The sequence below is a fragment of the Camelus dromedarius genome, chromosome 2 (assembly GCF_036321535.1).
Source record: "Camelus dromedarius isolate mCamDro1 chromosome 2, mCamDro1.pat, whole genome shotgun sequence".
Classification (NCBI taxonomy): Eukaryota; Metazoa; Chordata; class Mammalia; order Artiodactyla; family Camelidae; genus Camelus; species Camelus dromedarius.
Window position 1 is genome coordinate 81,299,621 of NC_087437.1, and position 13,969 is coordinate 81,313,589.

At 38.2% G+C, this 13,969-nt stretch overlaps 1 protein-coding gene across 28 annotated transcripts in view; it reads left to right on the forward strand.

Moving 5' to 3' along the window:
• The window catches only part of ABI3BP (ABI family member 3 binding protein), a 241,219-nt gene that overhangs the window by 204,440 nt on the left and 22,810 nt on the right, over positions 1-13,969 (forward strand). For 27 of the 28 annotated variants that reach the window (XM_064495971.1, XM_064495880.1, XM_064495924.1 and 24 more), the window contains 5 exons: positions 591-668; positions 2,184-2,288; positions 4,605-4,733; positions 5,245-5,313; positions 11,463-11,672. In XM_064495971.1, coding sequence (XP_064352041.1) covers positions 591-668; positions 2,184-2,288; positions 4,605-4,733; positions 5,245-5,313; positions 11,463-11,672 — 591 coding nt within the window. The remainder of the gene's footprint in view (positions 1-590; positions 669-2,183; positions 2,289-4,604; positions 4,734-5,244; positions 5,314-11,462; positions 11,673-13,969) is intronic. The other variant, XM_064495916.1, reaches the window with a different exon arrangement.

The following is a 13,969-nucleotide window of genomic DNA, read 5'->3' on the forward strand; positions in this document are numbered from 1 at the left end:
AGATCAGTTTCTTCCAAACAGCAATTTGGAGTTCTAGGCCTGCCCAGACCTAATTTACAAACCTCAGAGGTATAGATCCAGTCTGTGGCCTAACCAGCTTGCTAGCCAAGGCCTCTCAAAAAATATTTTTAAAGTCAATTTATTAAGTTCAAACCCAAACACGTTGGAATTTTAAGGGTTTTATGGGGGTCAAGGAGTTAGAGGAAATTTTTTTGTTAAAAACCACAAAATGTACCCATGAATATTGGCCAAAAATAGCCATTCATTGTAGATAAAATCCTGGTAAGCCAACACCATCCAGGAAGGCAGCACAGGGTGGGCATGATGGAAAATTAAAACAAAACCATCATCCACAACCACACACTATTTTCTCTTCAGACAAAATATCGCAACCAATGAATGTGATAAGGCTTTACTTTTTTTCCCTATATGCAGATGGGAGAAGCCAATCAAAATGTCTGGGCACAAGACGCCAGTACCCTTGCTCTGCAAAGAATGCACCTTGTCACTGACAACTCTACCAAGTTTCCGTGAAGAATATTTAGCACATTATTGCTATCTATTTATTTTGTCATTATCTCTGCTCACAGGGGTCAAGCAGACGCCACTGCCATCCGGTGCTGGTAGAAATGTGTCAGTGGACTCTACTTACTCCACAAAAAAAACAGGTAAGGAGTGAGGCACTGACTCCCTCACTCAGCTCTGCTCTGTAATGTGTAACCACAGTATCATTTGTTGCAGTAAAAGAAAAAAAAAAAAAAAACAAAACAGCATCCGCACAGTCCCCAAAGCATCAGAACCATGCTAACAAACACTACATGGGTATTGCTAGACAAACATACTAAAATATTGCCTTCAGGGGAATGAAAATGCCTTGTGCACAAACTGAATATTAATAAAAACTGCCAATGGGGCACCAATTTAGTAATTACTTTACGTAACGTTCTGAGGGGCCACCATGGACAAACGCCGAAGAGTCACGTGGATTCTAATTTTCATTGTATACAAGTTTTGCTCTTACGTGATTTGTTATAATATGCTTTTGCCTGAAATGATTTATGTTCCTAGTTTAAGATGGTGCTCTGTATAATAGGTCAAAATTATGAAGCTGGAATGTCTTTGAATTGAATAAGAACTCTGTGCTTGTTAAAAGGATTCTGTAAAACCTGTTCTGTTGTATGAATGCCTAGACTACAGATTTATAGATTTATATCCTGTCACCACCACTCACTGTCCCCGAGCGCACACACACAACATGCACACACATGCACAATTCCTAATATCCAAGGAAGTGTTTAAAGCCACAGGGCATTTCCCTGGATTGTGAATTCTACTTGAAGATTTATTATACAAAAAAAAGATGAATTTTTAAGCTATAACACAAGACTTAAAAGAATAATTGAGTTAAGGTGGGCTGTTCTGGATGCCTCTAGCCTTGTCAGCCTTTGTCATAAAAAGGTATCTCTTCCCTCTGCCCTTAGGCAAACAATTTAGAAAAATGTCCCTTTATTCTGGGCTGGCAGCCTTGCCCCAGGGCTCATGGGTGGGTGAGTGAGCACAGTGGGTGTTAAACTTTGCCTCCCGCTTACAGCCCCCTGGCCAGTTGCCCTTGTGCAGTGCACAACCCTTGGTACTGACCCTGCTCTCCATGGGAACAGGCTTATTGTTTCTGCCATCAGGTCTACTTTGTTATAATCATTTGAGAAGTTCTGAAAGTGTTTAATTATAATTTCATAATAGAGTTGGAGGATGGCTTGTAGCAGACACTAGAGGAGAAATTATATGCTATACCAGTCTAAAGCTAAAAGGGTGTAAGAACTGTAGTCTGAAAATCAAAGGCAATTGGAGATAATGAAGCTTGGAAATGCTGCTGTTGAGTCTGTATGGGAAATTCAAGATGTTAAATTCTATACATCTGTAAAGTTTTTGAAAAGGCAAATGCACTGATACATTTTCATCTCTAATTAGAGAATATTTCTGTACACTAATGTGCTTCATTATCCCTGGGTACATTACAAACACTAATTTAGAAGAATGTCAGATAATATTACTCATAGGCACTTTTGTATAGAATCTACTCTCTGTCATCCAACTGCTACTTATCAAACACTATATTTTTTAAAACCTGTGATTTTTTATAGAGTAAATCCTATGACCATTTTATCTGTAATGTAATCTCTTAGCCCCAATCCCAGGCACTCGCCGCCCACTCTTGCCACCTAGACCCATGCCCCCACGAAGAAAGCCTTTACCGCCAAATAATGTCACCGGGAAGCCAGGAAGTACAGGTGGGTCACAGAGCTTCCTTCTCCCTCCCTGATTTCAGTTTTACTAGCCAAGCACAAGCCTTTCTTGGTGTGCTAGCTCAAGCAGTTGGCAAGCCCTTGGTGCATGTGACATGTGCCTGTATTGGCTCCTAAGATCAGACTCTGTAAATTACAGCTTTGAGGACTCATATCCGGATTCCGGGTGGGAGGGGTGAAAGAAACCATCCTTGTGCATCTGGGCCAGTTTGCTTCTTGGAGGCCGTGTGCTTGGAGCTGAGACAGAAGCTGACTCAGGTTCTTCAAAAAGTGGATTATTTTGAACGAGATGATTTTTGCTACCCGCCCACCAGGAGTAATGGAAAATATCATCCACTTACATTCTGTCTCTTGAAATAAAATCCTATACATCTCATTGAAAGCTCCCCGGCCCACCAGCCTTTATGTGGACCTCAGTGTTATGGTGCCAGGGGAAAGACTGGGGACTGAAATATTCAGGGTGATGGGGCAGGTCTAGCCTGTCAAGAAGGCAGGAATGTATTTAAAAGTCAATCTGCCTCTCACCTCTGTACCTTGGCAAGTGTTGTCTCCTTCCCATAGAATGACCCCCCCAGTCACCGGTGACGCCCATGATTCACCTTTTTCTCAAAGAAGCCATCTCTAGCTCCCCAAACTAGACTTAGCATTGCTTCTCTGTTTCACTTGTTCTTGATAGAAACCTCTGTTAGAGCAAAGAGCAGATTGTTCTATACCTGTTTGTGGACTAGTCTTCCCCTACTAGATCATGAGCTCTGTGATGACATAGGACCTATTCTCTGAATTCTCAGAGCCCAACCAGTGCTTGGCCCATAGAGGATGCTTAGTAAGTAATTGCTGAGTGAATATATGACTGAAATTAAGAATCAGAGAAAACTGACCAAGTTCAGAGCAAAGATTCGCCTTAATTCTCTCAAGGGTTCTTCTGCTGGACCTGCCACCAAACCACTGTGCGTGCCCTGTCTTTCCTCTCTCTTCACTCATGTCTCCCTCCTATGTATTTTTTTTTAATAGAAGCAGGATACAGGTGGTAAAGCAGCTATGAAAGATTAAAGTGATAAGGATTTATGAGAAAGAGAATGGATGTCACTCTTTTCTCAGGATGAAGGGAGGGGATGGAGATAGAGAAGTTTTTATGAGGTGCCATGGGCACAGTGAACTCTGGAGTGTTTCTCCCATCAGCTGAAGGAGGAATCAGCCTCTCATCCCTGCCTCTGGTGCCTTCTTGAGTCGAGGCCCAGGGACATGGGCCCAGGGAGAAGACCAGCTTTTCCTCATTGATTAGAACCTGGGGCAGCTGTGACTCAGGTTTCCGCAGCTTTGGGGTCAGACTGGATGAGTCACAGACAGAAAGTGGTACCTAAGTGTCCCCCATGGAAGAGTCCGGGGAACCTCCCACCACAAAGCCCCTCTGCAAGCCTGTGTGTCCTCAGCTGCAGCTCCATGTGCTTGGTTCCTTCCAAATAAAACCTTGTTCTCTCCCATCAGTCTTGCCTCCCCACCCCCCACAACTCTTGCCATCCTCCTCTAACTCAAAAGAAATGGTTACATTGAGGAGTCAAACAAAACCAGGGCAGTTGTACAGATTTGGCCTGATGGCCCTCGCAGAAAGTGCATACAGAACTCAGGAAATTAACTCAATGTTCTGGGAGTCCTCGAAACACTTGTCCATGAATCCATGCTGGGCCACGGTCCTGGGGTCAGTCTTGTACCCTTTGACTCTTTACTATCTGAGAATGATTCTTCTTCCCAGAAGGATTATAAAACCTAGTGGGTCCGTGTCACCTAAAAATAATGTCCAAATCCGTAGTATGCAAGGCCCTTCATGATCCGCCTTCCCTGCCCCTCCACCCTCCGCTGCCTCTGCACCCTGGAGAGCTCCTGGCTCTCTCACCCCTTCAAATTAAACATGCCAAGTGATTTCATGCCTCCCTGACTTGATTCTTCCTGCAAGCTCCAACTGGAATACAGCTCTCATGCCTACTGCCTGATCACTCCTCCTCTTCATTGGCGCATCCTCTGGGAAGACATTCCTACCCTCCCCCTACCCAACACTCATCTTCTTCCCCATAGATGTGCCCTCTTGCTGACCTTATCTGATTCTTTCTCAATATCGATAATGCATCACTATAATTGGCTCACACATCTCTCCCGATCAAGGACACCAGGTCTTGTTTTCTCTCCAATCCTGGCACATAGTGCCAAGTCACATGGTAAGTGCTTAATAAATATTTCTTGAATAAGTGAATGGAGAACTTGGCAGGGATCCCTCTAAAGCCTGACTACTTTGGTTCTGCATTACAGGAATCATTTCATCAGGCCGAGTAACTTCCCCACCCTTGAGGGCAACATTCAGACCTACTGAAGCTCCCTTGGAGAGAACAGAGATGGATGGAAAGCTACCAACAGCTCCTGCCTCAGGAGAAGATCTTGGTTAGTATGTCAGTCACTGCCCACTGGATGCTTAGCTGTGAAGTACTGAAGGATTTCAAATTAGAGAGAAAAGAGTTCCAGTTTTCGATCATCTATCTTACTCAATTTTGTGATAATTATGAGACTTTTTAATTTAAAAATTATGCTTCATTTTAATACTTTGTTATAGAAGGTACTCCTTCCCTTCGCAGATGCAGAAGAAAGTGCCCAAGATCTTTAAGAAAGTCTTCCTTAAAAAGTCTAGATTAGCCAATGCTTCTTACTAAATCACATTTCATTACTAATTACACATCTTAATTTATCTGTGAACATTAGCTACTTGGTTGTAATCTTTAAATAATTACTTATTACACTCCAGAACACTTGCAGCAGGACACAAAAGACTTTTATTGTAGATGACAATGATAGTAATAATAATAATAATAGAAATCAAAGTTACAAGCAGTTGACTAGGAGGCATATTAAAAACTTGTAGTCTTTACTACTTTTTCATTGTATCTTCCATTCTCAGGTAATATGACTGACTTTAGCTCAAGTCCAACAAGAGAAACTGATCCTCTTGGGAAGCCCAGATTCAAAGGTATGTGTATGATTGGCTCCAAATCTCAATTTTAACAAAGCTATTTTTGGTGGGTGTATGAGTCAGCTGTTGCTGTGTAATAAACAGCCATAAAAATCTTAGTAGCATACTGTGATAAGGATTTATTTCCTATGTGTCTACAACTCGCCTGGGGATCAGCTGATCTAGGATATGCTTGGCTGGATGGTTCTGCTTCTAGCAGCAGGTACAGCTGGACCTCTTATAGGTTGGGCTCAGGTCTGCTACACATCTGCTCATTCTGGTGCCTAGGATGAGGGATCAACAGGAGTGACTCAGGAGAAGCCATTCTCATGACAATACAAAATGAAGAGGGGGGAGTGCAAATACACAACCACATTTCAAGCGCTTTCTTATGTTACACCTGCCAGTATCCATTAGCTAAAGAATATCACATAGCCATATCTCCAATCAAGGATTGGGGGAGTATGCTCCTTCCATGGACATAAAGAATATTTTTTAACAATAATCTAATCTACTGCAATAGGAGAGGTATTATGTGATATAGAACTCAGCATTTCCTTTTGTAATATGTTTTTCTGAAGTATTAAATTTGATAAATTTTAGCATATGTATATATCCATGAAACCATCATCCCAATCAAGATAATGAATACATGCACCACCTCCAAAAGTTGTATCACGTACTTTCATAATCCCTCCTTCTCACTCATCCCACCCAACTTCTAGTCCCTGGGTAACCATCTGCCATATTGTAGTTAAGTATATATTTTTGGAATTTTATATAAGTGAAAAAATACAGTATGAACTTTTTTCTCTGATTTCTTTCACCTAACATAATTATTTGGAGATTCACCCAGGTTGCTACAGGTATCAATAGTCTGTTCCTTCAGCTAGTATACTATTATACAGATGTATAATAATTTATTAAATCTGTTCATGACATTTGTGTTGTTTCTAACATTTTTACCTTACCAGTAAAGCTGCTATGATCATTCATGTCCAAAGCTTTGTATAGGCATATGCTTTCACTTCTTTTCAACAAATTCCTATAAGGGAAGTGGCTAGATCATATGTAAGTATATATTTAACACTTTAAGGAACTGCCAAACTGGTTTCCTTAGCAGTTGTAATGTTTTACCTTCCTGTCAGCAGTGTGTGAGAGTTCCAGTTCTTCCACATCTTTGCCAGCTCTTGGTATTGTCAGACTTCTTAATTTCAGCCACTTTAGTGTGTTAGTATCTGATTATGATTTTACTTTGCGTATCCTTAATGACTAAGGATGGTGAGCATCCTTTTGTGTCCTTATTTATGATCCATTTATCTTTTTTGATGTGTCTGTTCAAATTTTTGTCTATTTTTTATGCAGTTACTTATTTTCTTATTGTTGAGTTATAAGAGTTTTTATATTTTCTGGGTGGAAGACCTTTTTCAGATACATGCTTTGCAACTATTTTATCCCAGTGTGTGGCTTCTCTTTTTTAATTTTAATGAGGCTCAGTTTATCAGTTTGGTTTTTTATAGATTGTATCTTTGGTGTTGTATTTAAGAAATCACTGACTAATCAGAGGTCACAAAGCCCTCCTCTGTTTCTTTGTAGAAATTTCGCCTCTGTTTCCTTCTAGAAGGGTTCTACTTTTACATTTAGGACTGTGATCTTTATTGAGTCAAATTTTATATATGATACAAGATATGAATGCAAGTTTATTTTCTTGCTTATGACTATCCAATTGTTCCAGCATCATTTGTTGAAAAAACTATTCCTTCCCCACTTAGTTTTATTTGTACCTTTGTCAAAAATCAGTTGTCCATATATATGTGGAACTGTTTTGAGGTTGTGTAGTCTATTCCACTGATCTGTTTATCTACCTTTCCATCATACCACCATGTCTGGATCACTGTGGTTTTATGATAAGTGCTGCAATCAGGTTGTGTTAGTCCTCTAACATTATTCTTATTTTTCAAAAGTTGTTTTGGTGACTCTGGTCCTTTTGTATTTCCATCTGAATTTTAAAATGAGCTTCTCAATGTCTAAAAAAGAAATATCCTACTTAGATTTTTATTAGAATTGTGTTGAATGTGTAGTTCCATTGGGAAAAATTGACAGCTGTACTCTGTTAAGTCTTGCTATCTATAAACATGGTATATCTTACCATTTGTTTAGGTCTTTTCAATTTCTCACACCAGTGTTTTATAGTTTTCAGTGTAAAGACAACTGTGAAAGTAGTATTTCTTATTTCAGTTTCTAATTATTCATTGCTAATACATAGAAAAACAACTGGTTTTTGTACATTGATCTTGTGTTCTGCAACCTTGCAAAGCTCTGTAAGTTTTTTTGGTTTTTGGGGGGTTTTTTGTTTTGTTTTTTGTAGGTCCATTGGATTTTCTACATACAGAATCGTGTCATCTGAGAGGAAAGTTTTACTTCCTCCTTTCCAACTTTTTTCTTGCATTATTGTACTGGCAAGAACCTCTAGTAAAATACTGAATAGAAATAGTGAGGATGGGCATCTTTTTCTTGTTCCACATCTTATGGGAAAAGCATTTAGTCTTTCACCATTAAGTATGGTGTTACCTGTAGGTTTTTCATAGATGCCCTTTATTGGGTTGAGAAAGTTTTCTTCTGTTCCTCCTTTAGTGAAAATTGTTATGCTAGATTATGTCTAATGATTTTTCTGCCTTTCTTGGGATGATTATATGGTTTTTTTTTAGTGTATTAATATGATAGAGTAATTATTCTTGAATTTTAGACTAACTTTTCATTCCAGGGACAAATTCTACTTGGTTATAGTGCATTCTCATTTTAATGTACTGTTGGATTCAATTTGCTAAAATTTTGTATGGAATTGTATTCAGTGTGGGATATTTGTCTATAGTTTTCTTGTAATGTCTAGGACAAGTTTTAGTATCAAAATAATGCTGAACTCTCCTCTTCAATTTTCTGGAAGAGTTTAGAATTGGTATTTCTTCCCTAAATATTTGTAGTATTTACCAGTAAAGCCATCTGAACCACACATTCTCTTTGTGAGAAGGATTTTTCATATAATTTACTTTTGTTAAAAGATATGCAACTGTTCAGAATATTTTGTCTGTAGTGAGCTTTGGTAATTCTTGTCTTTCAAGTTACTGGTCTGTATCATCTAAGTTGTCAAATTTATTGGCATAAAGTTGTTCATATTCTCTGATTATTATTTTGATATCTGTGTAATCTGTATTGATGTCACCTCTCTCATTCCTGTTATGATAATGTGTCTTTTTTCTCTTTTGCCTAATCAGTCAGGCTGTAGGTTTATCAATTCTTTTGATCTTCTGACAAGTTCAACCTTTTGTTTCATTGATTTCGGTCTGTTGCTTTTCTGTTTTCTCTTTCATTTATTTTACTGATCTTTATTGTTTCCTTCTTCGGCTTAATTTGAGTTTAATTTTCTCTTCTAATTTCTTCAGGTAGAAGATGAGCTTATTGATTTGGGATCTCTCTTCTTTTTTAATATGGAATTTAGTGCCACCAATTTTCCTCTGGATATTGTTTAAGCAGCATCCAAACATTTTTGATATGTTGTGTTTTCATTTTTACTCTGTTCAAAATACTTTTTAATTTCCCTTTTGGTTTCTTCTTTGACTTATTAGAAGTATGTTTTTAATTTCTAAATATTTCAAGATTTTCTGGAGATTATTGTTACTGATTTCTAATTTAACTCCACTGTTGTCAGATACTCTGTATTACTTGAATCCTTTTAAATTTATTAAGACTTTTTATGGCCCAGAATATAGTCTATCTTGATATATATTCTGAGTGTACTTGAAAAGAACGTGTATTCTGCTGTTCTTAAGTGGAATGATGTATGTGTTTGCTAGGGCTGCCATACAAAATACCATAGGCTTGCTGGCTTAAACAACAGAAATTTATTTTCTTACAGTTCTGGAGGCCAGAAGTCTGCGAGCAAGGTACCAGGTTTGGTTTCTCACATTGGAAGTTAAGGCTTCAACCTAGGAATTTTAGGGAAACACATTTCAGACCATACAGTGTTCTGTACATGTCAGTTAGGTCCAGTTGCTTGGCTGCATTGTGCAGTTCTTTTATATCCCTAATGATCTTCTGTCTGCTTATTCTATCAGTTAATGAGAGAAGAATGCTGAAATCTCTGACTCTGATTGTGGATTTATTTCTACTTGCAGCTCTATCAGTTTTTGCTACATGTATATTAAAGGCCTGCATTTAGGTATAGACCTAAATTACTTAGGATTGTAATAAACTCCTAATGAATTGATCCTTTGTCATTATTAAGTGACTTTTTCTGTTTATGGTAATATTCTTTGCTCTGAAATCTGATTTGTTGATACTTCTATATTCATTCAAGCTTTCTTTTGAAAAAGGTTATCATGGTATCTCTTCTTCTCATCCTTTTACTCTTACCCTATTAGTCTCTGTATATTTAAAATGTTTTTCTTATAAGTAACATATAGTTGGGTCTTGCTTTTTCACCCAGTCTAACAATCTCTGTGTTTTATTTGGGCTGTTTGGAAACTTACAGTTAATGTGACTAATGAGATGGTTAAGTTTAAATTTATCATCATCTTGCTGTTTGTTTTCTATTCTTCGTTCCCTCTTTCCTTCTTTTTCAGCCTTCTTTTGGACTGGGTATTTTTATGACTCCATTTTATTGGTTATCTTATTAGCTATAATTCTTTGTTTTGTTATTTTAGTGGTTGCTTTGGGGCTCATAGATTTCATCTTTAACTTGCCACAGTCTACCTTCCAGACAACTTCACAGTGTAAGAACCTTACACAAGTATAGAGCTTTTCTCTCCTCCTGGCCTTTGGGCTGTTGTCATTATACAGTTTACTCTTACATATTATATACATCACACTAAATTATTATTATTTTTGTTTAAATAACAAATTATTTTGAGATAATTAAATAATAAAAATATCATGTTTACTTACCTATAGAGTTACTGTTTCCAGTGGTCTTCATCCCTTTGTGTGGAGCCATATTTCCATCCGGCACCATTTTCCTTCTGCCTGGAAGGACTTCCTTGAATTTGAATTTTTCTTGTGGGATGAGTCGGCTGCTTATGAATTCTGTCAGCTTTTGAATGTCTAGAAAATATTTTGCTTTGCTTTTTGTAAAGATAGTTTCAGGGGGGAGGGTATAGCTCAGTGGGAGAGCTCATGCTTAGCATGCACAAGGTCCTGGGTTCAATGCCTACTACCTCCATTAAAAAAAAAGTAAATGAATAAATAAACCTAATTACCTTCCCCACACTCAAAGAAAGAAAAAGGAAGGAAGGAAGAAAAGGAAAAGAAAAAAGAGAGATTTTCAGTCGTTACAGAATTCTAGATGACAGGGGTTTGGGTTTGGCTTGTTAGTCTACACAGTCATTGCTCTACTGCCTTCTCACTTGCATTCTTCCCAGTGACAAATCTGCCACAATCCTTATCTTTATTGTTCTGTATGTAACATGTATTTTCTTCTCTGCTTCCTTTAAATATCTCCAGAAATTTAATTTGGATCTCTTTTATATCTTCCATTTCTTAATTTTATGACCATGTGGATTATAGTGATAGTAACTGTTCTATTGTCCTTGTCTGATGATTCGAATATCGACCCAAGTTCTAGGCTGGCTTCAAATGATTTATTTTTCTCCTCATGGTGGGTAATATTTTCCTGTAATTTTACCTGGTTGGGTGCAGAATATATTTTTCATTCCTAGAATTTTCTTAGATTTTATTCTGGGGTGCAGTTAAATAACTTGAAACCACTTGATCCTTCTGAGTCTAGCTTTTAAGATTTACTGGGTGGGAACAGAACTGTGTTTACTGAGGGCTGATCATTCCTCACCACAAAGGCAAGACCCTTTTGAGTACCCTTTCCAGTGCCCCATAAATTATGCAGTTTAAACCGTGCACAGGGGAGCCAGGTTTCTTTTGGATATGAGCGCAAGCTACACCTATTTAGAAGAGTAAATCAACAATAACATGCATGTCGTGCATCCCAAAGACAGGATTCCAGATTTTCACAGATTCAGACCATTCACATCACTGCTTTCATTCCATCTGCTTAAAATGTCAGACCAATGTCCTCAAGCAGATAATTTTATTTATGAGTTCACCTCCACCTTCCTTACAAGCTCAAAAAATGCTCAGTGTCAGCGTCGTCTCTCTCTTAGGTCCTCACGTGCGGTATATCCAAAAGCCTGACAACAGGCCCTGCTCCATCACTGACTCCATCAAACGATTCCCCAAAGAAGAGGCCACCGAGGGGAATGCCACCAGCCCCCCGCAGAACCCACCTACCAACCTCACTGTGGTCACTGTGGAAGGGTGTCCTTCATTTGTCATCTTGGACTGGGATAAGCCATTAAATGACACTGTCACTGGTAAGATCATGGCATGAGGACTGTCACTATGGTGGGAAGCTGACAATGCAATACCTCAGTGTGGTGCCTTGAGTCCAACTATGACCTGCGAGGCATAGCTCAGGAGTAGCAGGTCCTAGCAGACTCTGCTGTCCCTGTGGCACACTGTTATCAGTAGTGTCATGAGATGGGGAAAGATAATCTCTGGCCTGTCTATGGGCTCCCTGATAATTTGGCAGGTCTCTTTAAGTTGCATACCTTCCATCGAGATGAGATTTTTCAAAACCATCCAGACTCGATATACCTTCACATTTCATTACCAGAAAATTACAGATAACATATGGGAAGTTACCACTGCTGATAGTATTTAAGTCTGTTTTCCTTTCACCATCCCAATTTCTAGATGGACCTAGAACTTTCAAGCAGGCTAAAAGTTATTTCAGTCATTTTTGTTAAATTTTTTTTTAATTCTATTCCTGGTCAATTTTCTGCTCATCTCAGAAGATTTTAATTCTGCTAATCACTCACCCAATTTCTTTAAAAATGACTATAAAAAATAAGTTGTTCTTTGAATTTGTTGTACGGGATTTTAATTCTCCATAGTGAACAGGATAGTCAAACTAGAGGGGAGGGGTGGGTGGGAAGACTAGCAGCCTAAATCAGCTAGAAGATACAGCAAACAGCGTGAGTCCACAAGGTTCCCGCTGCCCATGTCCCCTCCCTGTGCCTGGGGCAGGTGGACAGTGAGGGGAGACGCCCACCCAGAGGCTGTCAGGGGGAGTAGAAAGCAGTACACAATGCAAGGTGAGGAGAGGGGAGGTTCAAGGAGCTGCCAAAAAAGTTTTCTGTGAGTAACGGAGGAAACAGCAGCTCTTTCTCCTCAGACACAATCCTTTGTTCTGGGCAACTTTCAGTGTAAGCAGCTTATCTTTGCTTAGCTGGCTTTAAAAAAAAATTTTTTTTATGTATTTCCTTTCTCGTGCAAGGGTTGCCTTTGTTTTGAGAAGCAGCCGCTGCCTGTGGTTCCTGGGGATCTGACTAGTCTTGCTTCTTTACTTGGAACTACACCAGTAGGTGCTGTCTTCCCAACATCTAAAAATCAATCTCTAATTATTGATTATCTACCCATATTAAAAAGTTCAAAACTCTCAATTCGTATGCAATGCTAGTAAGGAGTTCCTGTGATAGTCTGAGGCTTAGTTCTCACAAAACCAAATGATCTATAAAATTTCACTTGCCTTAAATACAGAGAACATCAAGTTAGAACTGGTTAATCTAAAGTATCTGAAAATCTATACATATTCACTTGAGTGTGTCAGTAATAGCTGATTCAACTTTTTAAAGCAGAAGGATTTTCTTTTCTAGATTTTCCTTCCATCATATAACTTTTTAAAAATTTACATGAACCTGTAATCTCAAAGAATCATGAAAAGCATATACTTTAACCAATTACTTTTATAACATTATTACGAGATCTTTCACTAGATACTGGACTTATAATAATAATTTTCATGGATAAAGACCACATCTATAGCTATAGTATTTTCTAAATAGAAATAAGTCCATACCTAACCATTACTCACCTGGTCTATATTTAAATGTTGGACCATATGCCCTAATGATCTGTCCTATTTTTTCAATTTTTGTTTATTTCTTTGTGTTACATTAAATACCACTTGATTTCACATGTAATCTTTTATAAACCAGCAGCTTGGATAAGAGAGAGGTTAATTCTCAAATCACTGGAAAATGGTTTTGCAAGAAAGGAGTGAGAAAGATAAAAAGAGACTGAAACATACTCTTCATTCCCAGGTTGACCTCTGTCAGTAATTGACAAGCATATATTCACCTCTAGTAAAAACATCCAAATTCAGATGCTTCTCCATGTCTCTTCTACACCAACATAGGTGCACCACAGAAATTGGCCATAGCCTGGGTCCTTGGACAACTTCAAGTTATTTAAAAGGTGTCATTTCATTCTACGTCAAGAGCATCCTGACATAGATTTAAATTGCAGACCAGCTGTGTTCTAGATATCCAACATAGGTGTATAATTAGCCTCTTTGAACTTTAGGGTTTTTATTTAATAATAATAATGATAGTTTGCAGTGTTAGCAATTTATTGTGAGTATAAAACTTAGAGAGTTTGTTCAGCATAAATTAGAAGCTGTTAAATTACTGTTTGTCAGCAATAACAGCAGGAGGGCTGATAGACGTGGTATCCTCATTATTATTTTCATGGTCTATTGACAAGAATGCGTTGTTCCCAATCTTTGTAATAAATAAGTATTTTCTAAGTGAATTATCTCATAATAAGG